The sequence below is a fragment of the Balaenoptera musculus genome, chromosome 5, assembly GCF_009873245.2.
Source record: "Balaenoptera musculus isolate JJ_BM4_2016_0621 chromosome 5, mBalMus1.pri.v3, whole genome shotgun sequence".
Taxonomy (NCBI): Eukaryota; Metazoa; Chordata; class Mammalia; order Artiodactyla; family Balaenopteridae; genus Balaenoptera; species Balaenoptera musculus.
This window is the reverse complement of record NC_045789.1, coordinates 106,699,132-106,714,528: the sequence shown is the minus strand read 5'-3', so window position 1 is coordinate 106,714,528 and position 15,397 is coordinate 106,699,132. Positions and strand designations below refer to the sequence as shown.

Genomic DNA, 15,397 nt, shown 5'->3' with positions numbered 1-15,397 from the left:
TTATTCTCTAACGTTTTAGGGGCAAAAAATAAAAGGACAGGGATTTTGCAATGAAGTGAATTAAATATGTATAGGATAATGTAAGGAATAAAGGAGGTATAGATGAAATGTGAGAACTGTGTAGCTCCCATCATGATAATAACAAAGTGACCAAGCAGCTTTATGTGAAAAGAATATACATTTTGGAACCAGACAAACCTGTTTTAAATCCCAGCTTACCTCTTACTAGTGTGGTGATAGATAACATATCTTGAACATTTACTGTGTCCTAGGTACTTTTCTCAGTGGTATATGTGTATAATTAATTTTAATTGTGATAACGATCCTTTGAGATAGGTATTATTTATTTTTATTTTACAATAAGGAAATTGAGGTACATAGTAACTTCATTTCACCCAGCCTCTGTTTCTTTATTATTAAAATGAGGATAATAAGAACTACCTTACAAAGTTGTGAAAATTAAAAGAGATAAAAGTATGTCAGCCACCTAGTGCAGTGTCTACCCGGTACATAATAGACTTTTAGTGAATGATAGCTCTTATTATATTCTCTAATACCTAAGACATTCTTTCAAACCTTTCTGAAGCCTTGAAACTTCGTGTCACCCAGGTCTATGAACACCTAGATACCAAGCTGAGAAGGAGAGGACAGAACTACATGACTAGCTCAGTCTAATCCAGAATCTCAAACTCAAGACAGGGCCAAGTCCCAGATTCAGTGTCCAAGTGATCAGTGATATTTTGCTCCCAGCCTTCTTTGAAAACTAGCTCTAGTATTCTCAAACCTTTTTATTGTCTTTTGAGTAGTAGAGCCATTGTGACTTCATTTCTTTCACCATTCGCATTCTGGTAGGTTCAAAGAGCTCAAGCCAACCAAATTAATAAAACTCAACAAAGTATACTAACAAATTCATTCTGCTCTGAGTATTGATATAGGCCAAACAGGAAATTCCTATTATTACTAAAGAAGCAGTATTTTGAGATTCTAAAACAGAAGGAATTTCATCTGTTAAAGTACATAAGAAGTTTGTTACAATTAAAAAGCCTCCTGCCCTTAGGTTTCTAACTGGAAATGACTTCTCATGGTCAGTTTAGAGAAAATGCTCTGCTAGGTGTTTTTAAAACACAGATTCATTTAATCTTATTCTTTAACTGAACGTTTCCATGTCTAGAATTGTGTGAGAATCACCTAGAAGCAGTGGTGTGCTTATAAACACTATCAACTGGGGATAATTCCAAGGAGCTACTATATGCATAAGCTTTCTTTACTTTTAACAACAACAGATAACAAATATATATACATATCAGCAAAGAGTAAAAATAACAAGGGTTGCAAGTTTAAAACGGAAGGGAAAGATAAGCCACACACTGAGAGAATAGGTTTGCAAATGATGTATCTGATAAAGGACTTGTATGCAGAATCTACGAAGAGCTCTTTATACTCAATAATTTAACAAATGCTTTACCAAAGAAGATAAATGTGTGGCAAATAAGCACTTTAAAAAAATGTTTAACATCATTAGCCATTAGGGAAATGTAAATTAAATCTACAGCGATATGCCACTGCATACCTATTACAATGTCTAAAATTAAAAAGATTAGCCATACCAAGCATTGGTGAGGATAGGAGGCTGTGAAGGAACTGGGACTCTCATATACTCCTGACGGAAATATAAAATGCTATACCACTTTGGAACATGGTTTGGCGGTTTCCTAAAAAGTTAAGCGTAAACCTACCATGTGATCCAGACATTCCGCTCCTAGATGTTTATCCTAGAGAAATGAAAGTATATGTCCATATAAAGATTTGTACCTGAATGTTCATAATATCTTTATTCGTAATAGGCCAAACTGGAAACAACCCAAATGTCCATTAATAGGTAAATGAATCAACAAATCATGGTGTATTTGTTCAATGGAGTACTATTCAGCAGCAAAAGAAATGAACTTTTGCTACACTCAACAACACTGATGAATCTCAAAATAAATATTGCTGAGTGAAAGAAGCCAGAAAAAGAGAGTATATACTGCATGATTCCATTTATGAAAACTTCTGGGAAATGCAAACTAATCTATAGTTGCAGAAAGCAGATTTGTGGTTGCCTGAGACTGGGTGGCTTAGTTTTTCTAGGATGTCTACCTCTAAGAGTGATTACAAAGGGCAACAAGGACACTTTGCGAGATGATGGATATGTTCCTTATATTGATTGTCGTGACGGTTTCACAGCCGTGAAACCATAGAGCGAAACTTATCCAATTTTACCCTTTAAATAGGTGCAGTTTGTATATCAGTTATTCCTCAATAAAGTTGTTTAAAGAAGAAGGCAACACATTGGTCACAACATGATGTCTTAATTTTTAACTGATAGTTGTTTAGATTTATGATCTGTTTTTTTTTAACAGTATATTAGATAGTCTGAATATTTAATTATGGGTATCTTTTTAATTTCACCTATAGGATGTGGAGCCACCCAAAATTTCAAGCACAAAAACTGTTTCCATTAAGCAAGAGCCCAAAGCATCATCCAGTCTTCCTTCTGGCAACAATAATGGCAAGGTCCTAACAACTGAAAAGGTAAAGAAGGAAGGTGAAAAGAGACCTGCTGATAAAGTAAGATTTTGTTTTACTCTAGTCAATCAGTCAATGAATCAATCAGTTTATAGGCCAAAAAACGTTTTGTGCTTACTTTTTGTATATAATAGTGGGTAAAAGTACATAATAACCACTCAGTAAATGTATTTTGATAATTATGGGTGTTGGTTTTCTGAAAAATTAAAATTCAGAAACATTTTAAAACCATTTACTGAAGTCGTTGTCAATAAATATTTGAGCTCTAGAAGATGTACTAATTTCATGTATAACTCAAGTATTCTAGATGGAACTGTTGTTGAAAAGAAAAGATGGTGAGGAAAGAATAAACATGTAAATGACTAAACATGAAATTTGTTACAGAATGGTGTGTACCTTAACAGGGTTACAGATAACTCTTGGATTGTCTATTTTGAATGATTTCTGCACATAGTTAATTATTAGGATTTTAGCACTTAGTAAAAAATACATTTAAAAAAACTTTAGTAACCCCTTCCCTTAAGGTGGGGTGTTTTCATACTTTTTTCTAAATATTGGCTATTCATAAACTATATTGCATTGTTTTATATAAATTTAAAAGCACAGAAAACAGTATAATTTAGTTTATGAATAGCCAATATTTAGAAAATATATCTGTTTTCCATATATATATCTCATATATATCTTTTAGCAACTTTTTCCACTCAGCAATGTGCTTTTGAAATTTACCTATGTTGATACATGTAGATTTGAACATTTCTTTCAGCTAACATGTGGAATATTCATTCTATAAATAAACCAGTTTATCCATTCCCCTGCTGATGAGCAATTAGCTTATTTCTCCTTTTCCTCTATTACGGTGGAGTTTCAGTGAGCTGCTTTATACGTATGTCTTTGCCCACATGGTGGTAGTTTCTATCGGATGTATACCTATAAGTGGATGTAATAGGATGGGTACATCTTCAACATTATTAGACATAGTGGATGTACTAAACTCATACTCTCACCAATAAGGTATAAGAATTCCAAATTCTCCATGTCTTATCAGACTTTTTAATTTTTGTCAGTCTGACCAGGTATATCTATAACATATCTTAAAGAGAGGGACCAGAATTTGCTTTGAAGCAAATATGGCAATGTGTTTTTAGCCTGAACGACTGGTAGAAGTTCATTATTTACTTCTTTTCAATATAAACTATCACTACTTCATTATTTAAAATTTTAAAATAGCCTTAAAAATAGCCTTAGTAGTACTATGGCTTCTCAATTCAAAGCATCCAATGGGGGGTTGGGAGGGCAGTGGAAGTAAATCCACTGAACTTCCAGGATTCTTTAATGGATAAAAGAGTACAAAGAGAAATACAGATGCATGCTAAACTGTTCTGATTTATTTATTTCTACCTTGTTGGATTCTTTTAACATACTGATTATGAATTATTATAAATGTTCTCCAAGTCTTTAGTGTGTACATCTCTCCCTAACTATGTGAAAATATCTGTTGAGTGGACTTGGTCATTGCACACTGTCTATCTTATCTTGTGATAGATGTGACTATCACATCTCTCAGTGATTTAAAGTTTATTCTAACGTGTTACTTTCTGATTGGGTGCTTTTTATAGATGAAATCAGACATCACTGAAGGAGTAGATATTCCAAAGAAACCTAGATTGGAGAAACCAGAGACACGGTCCTCTCCCATTACTGTCCAAACCAGCAAGGATTTAGCTATGGCTGACCTTTCCAGCTTTGAGGAGACCAGTGCTGATGATTTTGCCATGGAGATGGGATTGGCCTGTGTTGTTTGTAGGTGAGTTGTACCTTGCCACAGATTCTTTTGTTTCTTTGTAAAGAGCAAACAACTTAAAAAAAAAAAAAGACCAATTGTTGGGTGTTTTTTAATTTTGTTTTTATAATTTGGAGGTGGGTAGGAGATAAGTAGATCGATAAGTAGATAAACCTTCCATATGGCAATTTAGTGTCTTAAAAATTGTCAAAATTTTATGTTCTTAACAGGCATCTTTAATCAGTTATGTTGTAGTAATATTTTCTGCGTTCTTGGCTTCTAGAGGGAAAGCAATTATTGCTTTATTTTTTAGTGCGAAAGAGTCTGTTCAGCAGACTTAATTATTTTCATCTTTCTTTTTAAGACGACTATGTTGCTTTTTTTTTCCTGAAGTGTTGATAGTATTTATAAAGTAAATGGTTATATATCATTTTCTAAAATACCATTAAATCTTTTCCTAAGGATAATGGAAATGAAATTAATGGATCACGTAGGTTATTCTGAGTGTTGTTTTGAAACATGGATACATAATTATAAAAACATAGATAATTCTGCTTAGTAGAAGATGCATCTTAAAAATCAGAATAATTAGATTTTAAACTCCTTGATGCCAGGAGCTATGTCTTTAATTGTTAATGACTTTCATTGCCTAGCACAACAGAAAAAATTACCACCTTTGTTGCTGTTTTCTTCATGAAAATGTTAAATTCTGGTGCATTGGGACTGAGTACATACATACCTATAAACTTTTGTGAACCTTATAGAGAATCAGTTAATGTACTTCTGAATAGGATCATTTTGTTAGAGCTTCATTGTTTTAACATATATTTGTTTATTTCAACTTTTATCTACTATAAGAGTTATCATTTTTATATAAAGAAGTAAATGATAAAGTAATAAGGGGGAAAGAACTAGTAATTGGAACCCTCCATAAGGAGACTTGTTATGATAGTCTAAGGCTGTTGCTGTTGGAATTTATACTTTTTTGATACACATATTACTGCATTCTATTTAGTTGATTAAGACATTTATTTATTGAACACCCTGTGTCTGCTCAGTAATGTGCTAGGCCCTATAGTTAATTAGGTCCAGTTTCTAACTTTAGGCAACTCATATATTAATGAAGAAGATAGAATATGTAGGCAGCAAATATAAAGGAATTTAATAGAAGTACAAAGAAGATGTTATGAGACTGTTGGAGGACTAGCCAAAGTCTACTATGTACCTTCTGGGAGAAAGAAAAAAATTGCAATGAGAAATGACAAGGAGAATATAGCCAAATTTAGTCTTTAAGTCACCTTATACATTTCTTAATGGCTGAGCATAACCTTTAAAAGAAATGAATTGTTTATGCAGGCTACAATGTTGGGATTCGTTATTTTGCTCTTTGGCTTTTCTGGGGTTTTTACCCTCTTTAATATATCAAACTTTACCAGAACAACCCTAAAATGGCTTTAAATTGTTGCATTCAAATAAGTGTAATATTTAATGGTATATTTTCTTAGGCAAATGACAGTGGCATCTGGTAATCAATTAGTAGAATGTCAGGAATGCCATAATCTCTACCACCAAGATTGCCATAAGCCGCAGGTGACAGACAAAGAAGTGAATGACCCTCGCCTTGTGTGGTATTGTGCCCGATGTACCAGACAGATGAAAAGAATGGTAGGAATCATTTTTCTCTATTTTAAACAATTTCTGTCAATTTTTTTGTTGATATGTGCTTTTTAAGATAAAAATTTGAACATTTATGTTATTGAAAAAAAATCATATAAGCTGATGATTTAAACGTTTATGTATATGTGTGATTTTTGTGTCTATGCCTAAATGGACCAGACCGTGTATATGCATTTTTCTCTGCTCAGCTTTTAACTTGTTCTATTATAAACAAACAGAATTGGAGACCCACAAAATATAAATATTCCTTACTGGTATGTCAGTGTATTTATAAACATTTAGAAATACTACAAAGCACTGTGGGAAGTGGTGAGATACAAAGCCCCAGACTCTGCTGAGTCTGGTAGGGAAATATTGGAAATATCTATTCCTGAGTGAGTGTAAACCACAAACTGTGTACAGAGGCAGTATTTGTATGTGCACCTCTGTCTTTCCTCCTGTGTTTCTCTCTCTGTTCCTCAGTCTTTCCTTATCATTGTCTTCAAGTGACCATTTATCCTATGTTCCGCAGTACTTTCTCAGTTTACTGCTCACAAACATAACTGCCTTTAATTTCATACTGAAACATGTTTTCATTTGTTATATTGGATAGTTTTCTAACTTTTACTCATTTAAATAGTAGATGGATGAATGTTATCATTTTCCTTTTAAAGAAATCAAGTTGTTATTTACTTCAGTGACTTGTTTGCTTCCCCCATCCGCCCTCCCCTGCCTTAGATTAGGGACTCTTTTTTTGTTTTTTTTTTTAATTTTATTTTTTATTGAAGTATAGTTGATTTACAATGTTGTGTTAGTTTCTGGTGTACAACAAAGTGATTCAGGATATTGAACATCCCTGTGCTACACAGTAGGACCTTGTTGTTTACTCATTCTATATATAATAGTTTCTATATGCTAATTCCAAACTTCCAATCTATCCCTCCCCCACCTCTCCCACCTCCTTGGTAACCACAAGTCTGTTCTCTGTGAGTCTGTTTCTGTTTCATAAATAAGTTCATTTGTGTCACATTTTAGATTCCACATATGATATCATATGGTATTTGTCTTTTTCTTTCACTTAGTATGATAATCTCTAGGTCCATCCATGTTGCCACAAATGGCATTATTTCATTCTTTTTATGGCTGAGTAATATTCCATTGTATAAATATACCACATCTTCTTTATCCATTCATCTGTCAGTAGACATTTAGGTTGCTTCCATGTCTTGGCTGCTGTAAATAGTGCTGCTGTGAACATAGTGGGTGCATGTATCATTTCGAATTGTAGTTTTCTCCAGAAGATTAGGGACTCTTGATAGAAGAGTTCTCATATTGTTAACCAAGTGAGTTTCTACATAAATTTTTCTGACCAAATATATCTTTTTAAAATTAGAAGTACTTAGTTAAAAGTAAAAAAAAAAAAAATCAAGGTACCTACTTTACTTTTTAATCACTCAAATCAGAAGTAGATTATGTTTTTACTCCTATGAAAAGTAGTGACATTTCAGTAGTATTTATACTTTTTGTTTGTAATGGGAAATTTCTTTGACATGGTACAATTGTTTTCTGCTCAGTCTGATTTTTATTTAGTTTATTACTTAAACTAGCCCCCCAGGACCTCAACCAAAGTAATTATAGGTGAGCACAACAGTGCATTCCAGTGCCTTGACACAAGTAGTCACTAAGAATTAGTAGTCAAAATAAATAATTTGTGACAGTAATCTTTCTTTAGTATAGCTTCAAAGTTTATTATTATTTTATTGTAAGTCTCTTAATAAAGTAAGTACCGTTCTCTCCTAAGTTTTTACTCCCTTACATTTTGTGACTTAGTTTACACTAGGTCTATATTTATAGTTCTAACCCTCTTCCTGGAATGAATTTTGGCAGCTGACCAGATATCCTACAGTTACTTTAAGTTCAATATTTTTAAAATTAAAATTGTTTTCTTCTCCACTCAGTTTTTCCTCAGTTGCCCGAACTAGAAAACATTATCCTTGATGCCTCTCTTAATTCCACATCCCTTTGTTTACCAAACTTAATTCTACCTCTTATGTATTTCGCAAATCTGTTCATTTCACTTTTGTTACCCTGTCCCACAAACCCCTCATTTCTTGTCTACTGCTTTAGCTCCTTCAGTCCACTTTACACACTGCAGTTAAAATATTCTTCTAAAGTAATTATCTAACTTTATCTGTTCAAGTGTGCCCAGTGGCTCTCAATTACCTATATAATGAAGTTTTCCTTGTTAGGGTGGATGTATGGACCTTCTCTCTTTGACCCAACTCTACCTTTGTATCCTTCTCTCACACCACTTCATCATATACACCCACATACTGTGGCCATGCCAGACCAAATGGTTCATTCCCTGAGTATGTGGTGAACTTTTCGTGTTCCCATATGTCCTGCTTCTCAGCTTCTCCTCATCTGGCATACCTTTTATTCTTTATCAACTTTGCAAATTAAATGTCTAATTAATTTGTCATTAAGACCTAGTCTCATTCACTGGCAAAGCATCAGAGCAAAGCTCAGGACTGGACACATCCCACATTCTGTTGTTCTCATTTTAAGATACATAAATGGAGGAAATATAGATTCGCACCAGAAATCAGCAGTCAGTAATTTCAGTCTGTATGCCCAAGAGTCAAGTGCTGAATAAGGAGCCATGACTAATGTCAGAACATGATTAGATACACCAAGAGTGGACCTGGAGAAATACCAAAAGGCATGATCTGAAGTGAGCCTGAAGATCAGGATCCGGTAAACACAATGTTTAGTGAGAGAAAGGAATTTGGAAATGGTGGGGATGCTAAATCCAGTCATTCTTACTATAATTGCTTTCATTGAGGTTCTCATATGTGCATTGGTTATTGGTCCAAGATATCTCAAAGATACCATAAATAACATCTTATATCCCCTTTCTCCTTGCACTAATTTCTTAACTAGGGCAGGTTCTGCAGTACACATTATTATAGGAAGATGGGAAGACAGAGTTAAGAATGGTGGGTGGCAGGGTCCAAGATTATTCTTTTGTTTTGTAATTTTCTGTCTACCAGGTAATGGGTTTTGCCCCAGCACTAGGTGAGAGACTCATGACTTACTGCAGTGGTTCTCAATCTAAGGTGGTAACACACTCCTACTCAGCAGTAATAGAAATACATGGTATTTTTGATTGCTGCCATACTGGCACCTATTGCCTTGAGTGGTGAATGTCATATATTCTGCACTATGTGAGTCAGTCACCCAATGAAAAATTATAGTGCCTTTGTTGAGCAACACTGAGTCAGTGATAATATCCTAGTTCCCTAAACTAGTACTACCAGCGAAGGACAAAGGGTTTTGGGTATTTCTTACTCAGCTTCTAAGATGGCTAGGTGAAATAGAGGAAGCAGAAAAAGATCCAAATATGATCTCCTAGGCAGAGGTTCTTTCTGGGCTTCACTGTAATGGATCTACATCTGCTGAAGCATACAAGTTAGGTGGGTCTTCAGAGTCTAACCACATCTACTGATGTGCTTAGAGGGAAGTATAAGATTGAAAGCCATGGGTATGGAACCATGTATTTCTGATTTACTCTGAAGGCTACATTTTCATAACGTGGTTTGCAGTAGAGGGTAAGATAATCTTTCTTGGTCGTAAGAGATATTTTTATCATAGATATCTTCCAGCATCCTTAATAATATTCTTGATCTGAGTGTTGCTTTATAAGTGATGTCTGAAATTAGGTGTACTTTCATGTGGAAAGTATGTAATATAAAAAATGGGATGAATTGAGACTTAAGGCTGAAAATTATATTGTATGGCAAACCATAGCACAAGAAAGTCTAAACAAAGATAAAACAGCTGCATTCAAATTTCCAGAAATGGGAACACATTATTAATAAATTTTCTGGTATTGTCTTGCATGGCCTTATTAGGATTGTCAAGGACAGTGGAATGGCAGGGAGCATCTTTACCCATCCAGTAGAGATGGGTTCTTTCAGATTCAGTTTTCTTACCTTTTGTAAATAATGATGATGAATAAATAGTAACTATTATTGTCTGCACTTAACATGTGCCAGACACTATGTAAAGGCTTACGTAATCACAGTTCATTCTCATAACCCACCTTTGAAACAAGATATTATCCCCATTTTGCAAATGAAAACGAAACTTTTAGAGATTTACATATTTTACTTGAGGTAACTTAGCTAGGGAAGTAGTTGAGCTGGGTTTTAATTCTAGTTCTGTTTGACTCCAAAGACTGTCCTCTCAAACACTGCCCTATACTGTTTATATATTTAATATTATCTAGCTGGAGAACACTAAAGAACAAACTGAAAAATGATTAGAGTTCACAAGAGAATTTAGTAAAGTACCTAATATAAAATAAAGGAAAAAGTCAATTTTTGGTCAAAATAAAACTGAAAATGCTTATATGATTTTTTTTTTCTTTTTCTTTTTATCAATTTGGTTTTGTTAAAATGACATTTAATTAACCCTAATCTGCATAATTTTAAAGTTTCATATTATCTTTACTGTTTAGAAACTAATAAAATCTATGAAACCATTAATTAATATGATGATGATAAAAACAATTTGTCCGAGAATCTGTATTTTCAGTGTCATCACAGTATTTTTTTAATGTTCATCTGTATTTCAATTCAATGAGGAGTCCTGTGATAGATTTTTATTGTCCTTTTGTGCATTTAACTAAGATTTTGTAGCTAATTTAATCTTAACACTGATTTTTGCAGGCTCAAAAAACTCAGAAACCACCACAGAAACCAGCCCCTACAGTTGTTTCTGTAGCTCCAGCTGTTAAAGATCCATTGGTTAAGAAACCAGAAACTAAACTCAAGCAAGAGTTAACTTTTCTGGCATTTAAGAGATCAGAAGTCAAGGTATAGTACATTCCATTTTTATCTAAGATTGGATTTAAATTTAGTTGACTTAATAGTTACTTGGAAAAAAAAATAATGAGAAACTTTGTATACTAAATGGCCATATGTTGGAAATTACGACTACATTAAGACTACATTACTATTAACATTAAGTAGAAAGAGAATATTTATGTAATTATTTAATCTTGAACTCTGCTATTTCTCTTTTTATGGTGATTAGGAACTATTTGTGAGCATTCCAAGATAACATTCTTTACCATTCCTGTGTAGTCAGCCACTTCTCTCCAATTGGGAATTTGGTTTAAATTCTAAATACCTTTGTCCTCAGTAGCAGTAGTTTTGCTTCTCACATTACTTGTGCTGATTGGCCGCATAGCTTTTTTCTTCCTGCTTATTGGCTATTGAAGTTTTCTTCTTTGTCTTATTTTTTTCTATTATTATCATGAATTTTCCCCATGAATTGGCCCTCTCTTATACCAAGGAGCCAGATTATCTAGTGAGAGTATCACCTTTCTCATTCCTAGGTTTTCATCCTTGACATCATGCTACATTATTATTAATATTCTGGCATTTTGATATCATGGAATAAAATATTTTTCTAATCTAATTTTATAACAAAAAGAATGCTTTTATTGAGTTTCACATTCCAATTTTAAGCAGAAGATGGAATTTTAAAGATGGAAGAAAAAAATGTTAGCCCCAAATTCTCAAAGGTTAACCCCAGAAAATTCTAAAGCTATTACCTTGTCCAAGTGGCTGTAAGTAGCAAAGATCAAGAACATTGGTTTGATTATAAAGAATATGAGTATAAAATACTCTGAGAAGGATACTGATAATTTTATTTGCAGATCATTTTTAATTTAATTTACCAGGGAAGAGCTGATATCCAAGGGATATCCATTATTGATTTGTCACATAGAAACTTGGTGAGCTAGAATAGAAGTAAGAATAACTTATTGAAAGTAATTAGAGTTGCTATATTCTATACTTAAATCACTTTTAGGTAGATTTTTATACTAACCTGTTACTACTAAAGTTTATTTTTAGGAAACCAATATGAAATTATTTTACAGCAAATAAATTAAGGCCTTGGCTGTCATGTTTGTTCTGATTAAGAGGTTTTGATGTTTTTATGATAAAATACAATAAATTTTTACTATGAAAAAAATTGTTCCCATTTATATATAAAAAGCAATTTAAAAATATCTTTCAAACTAGGATAATAGGCAAGAAAATATTTTTAGTTGAGAACAGTTGTGAAATTTATTTTCTGCACTGGAATAGTAAGAAATTACTTGGTCTCTGTTGTTTGTGTTATTTCACTTTTGTGCATCCTGATAGTATTATAAGCCATCTGTCATTCAGTTGAAAAGCAATACCAGTAACAGCAAACCATTAAAATAAAATGCCATACACACAGAACTTGCTTTGTACTTCGTAAGTGTTAGTCTTTTTGATTACTTCAGATGGGTTTTCTTTTGTGAAGTTTGTTGACAGATCATTTAGCCATGTAGCAGGCAGTTTTATGTTTAATAGAAAGAAAAGAAAAAATTAGATCTTTCATAACTGAAAATTAAAAGTTTGCTACACCTGTGTCCTTTTGCTTCCTTGACTAACTTTTTTTCATTACCTGTATGCATATCTCCACGAACTTGTAATTTATGTAAAGTTTATCTTCTTTGCATAACCTTATGAGATAGTCATTGTATGATGTTACTGTAAAAAATCCTATCGTTTTTCGGAGTACGTGAACAATAATCTGGACCCTCCTCTGATAAAGACCTCAGAGCACTCTATTTACATTATTTTTCACATTGGTTTAAAATGTTTAATGCAGACAATATTGATGGCTACTTTGTAAGAACTAAAAACGTTTTTATCACCTCGTTCAGAGTTCAGTTCTAAAATATAACTGGGTATATTTTAAGCATGATAACCACCATATTTTAAATTAAGATACTATTTGTAAGACTTTATCTTTTACTTATTTAACACTTTTGTGAATCTCAAGAATATGAAGGTAGAAAAAGTGCCAGTGAGAAATTCAATCCATAATTAATTTGAACAAAGTGCATTTTCCCCTAAACGTTAGGTGAAAAAAATTGTTCTTATATGAATAAGAACAATATTTACGTAGCGACATTGGTATCACTGTTAGCTTTTGACTGGCCAAGGAAGTTAATTAGAGAAATTAAGAAATTTTAAGAAATACATCTGGGAGTGAGTCAGGCATACCCAAAATGTCACTATGCAGCTTATGAGGCAGTTGATTAAAAATCTTATACAGAAGCAGGGATCTCTTTGTGATAGTTTCAGTGGAAACATGGACAAATTGTGAAAATAAAGTCATGAGACCTTCTTAGTATATTTAGACCTTTAGAGTTGTACAATTCCAAGTAGTTAACATGGTGTATCTGCATATATTTTGCAATGCAGTAGCTATTTGCTCAAAATTTGGGGGGAATTTTTAAAAAATAGGTTCAAAATTTTATGTATTCACTCAGTATTTATTGAGTGAATCTTCATCTCAGACATCTCCTACATATCCTGGGTGTGAGCATTTTTGTCCATTAAGAGTGGATTCTGTTTTTGAAATGATCCACAAGTCATTTGGAGCAAAGCCTAAAGAATTAGATGTTTTACTGAGCTAAATAGTAACCTTTTTGGGTGAAAAACAAGTTAAAGCATTAAATCTGATTTTCTGATATGGCTTGTAACCGAATCTAGGAGCAGTCCTCAAAAAGGAATTCCATATATTTTTTTTCTGCAGTGATTAGTAGAAGAATATGACATCCCATAATTTCTGCTTTATAAATGGTAGCACCCATTAGCTATGGATAGGTTTTGTTGTATGTGTTTTTTCAGATCAGTTTAGCAGAACTTAATTTTGGTGCTGTGCTTTAAATTTCCCAGATCATTATTTTTGTATAAAAAGTCTTAACCAATAAACTTGTTATATATTTAAGAATATTATATTAGGTGTTAATTACACTTGGCTCTAATATTTATATTATGTTTTTTAGGCATCCACGGTTGTTTCAGGAAATTCTTCTAGTACCGGTGTTTCCTCTTCAGCAACTAGTGGCCTAACTGGATGGGCAGCTTTTGCAGCCAAAACTTCTTCCGCTGGTCCATCAACAGCAAAATTGAGTTCAACAACCCAAAACAATAGCGGGAAACCTGCTACCTCATCAGCTAACCAGAAGCCCGTGGGTTTGACTGGCCTGGCAACATCATCCAAAGGTGGAATAGCCTCCAAAATAGGTTCCAGTAACAGCACTTCACCCACTGTACCATTGAAGCCACCTCCACCTCTAACTTTGGGCAAAACTGGCCTTAGTCGCTCAGTTAGTTGTGACAATGTTAGCAAAGTAGGTCTTCCCAGTCCAAGTAGTTTGGTTCCAGGAAGCAGCAGCCAACTAAGTGGGAATGGAAATAGTGGGACATCAGGGCCGAGTGGAAGTACCACTAACAAAACCACTTCAGAATCAAGCAGCTCTCCCTCAACATCCCTTAAAGGTCCAACTTCACAAGAATCACAGCTCAATGCCATGAAGCGATTACAGATGGTCAAGAAGAAGGCTGCCCAAAAGAAACTCAAGAAGTAATGTGGCCAAGTAGGTTTTTATATCATATTACCCTAAAGATTAAAATCTTATTATTAAGACATAAACTGTAGTATACTATAATTTAATAAAAATCTTCATAATGAAATTTCTATTATTTCTTACCTTAAAATGCTAAATAGTAGTTAATGAAACTTGGAAATGTTTATTTTAAATCTGTTTAGCATTTTTATTTTGACAGTTTTCATAGTATGTGAAAACAACGATTAGAATGACTAATTCTTGATGAAAACTTCTGGAATCCCAGAAGACTGATAGCATATGTGAATTTTTAAAAAAAATTCATCTTCTGGCAAAGTCCCAATAATTGATCCTGCTGAATAAGATGCCTTACAAAGAGCCAGGGATGACCCAATAATAAAGTTTTCTACTCCCCGCCCTGCCATAGTCTGGATATTCATTGGCAGTCCCAGCCTCATATCAATTGATTCTCCCTCTCCCCCCAAGTATTTCATCTCCCCCTTTTCAAAATTAATTTTTCATAATTGATTTCTCATATCCCTGTATTATGTTTTTACCTTTTTGTCACCTCATATCAGTTATTTAGGGATTTATCTCTTCCAATAGATTGTGAACCCCCATGCCCTTTCAGTGCAATAGTTTTCTCACATTTCCCAGTTTCCTCACATTGCCAGTGTAACATATGCACATAGTATATGCTTAATAAATGTTGACTTTTGATTTTTCCTGGTTACACACATTTCCTGAGAATTCTTGAGGAAAATACCCATTCCAAGAGTCTTTGTGGATGGATAATTTCTGATTTGTTTACGTACTGATAGCATCTTCCTATACCATGAAAAAAAAGGCAATTTTATTTTTACTGCCCAAAATATTACAGCAATTTACCTAATTTTAGTTAACTTTGTATAAAAGAAGTTTTA

General features: G+C 33.5%; 1 protein-coding gene across 4 annotated transcripts in view; it reads left to right on the top strand.

Annotated features, from left to right (window-relative positions):
* INTS12 (integrator complex subunit 12) overlaps positions 1–15,397 on the top strand; it is a 33,648-nt gene that overhangs the window by 10,588 nt on the left and 7,663 nt on the right. For 3 of the 4 annotated variants that reach the window (XM_036853366.1, XM_036853368.1, XM_036853370.1), the window contains exons 3-7: positions 2,458–2,610; positions 4,188–4,375; positions 5,857–6,016; positions 10,741–10,887; positions 13,911–14,601. In XM_036853366.1, coding sequence (XP_036709261.1) covers positions 2,458–2,610; positions 4,188–4,375; positions 5,857–6,016; positions 10,741–10,887; positions 13,911–14,495 — 1,233 coding nt within the window. In that variant the 3' untranslated portion in view covers positions 14,496–14,601. Of the gene's footprint in view, positions 1–2,457; positions 2,611–4,187; positions 4,376–5,856; positions 6,017–10,740; positions 10,888–13,910; positions 14,602–15,397 lie in introns of those variants that run through there. The other variant, XM_036853367.1, reaches the window with a different exon arrangement.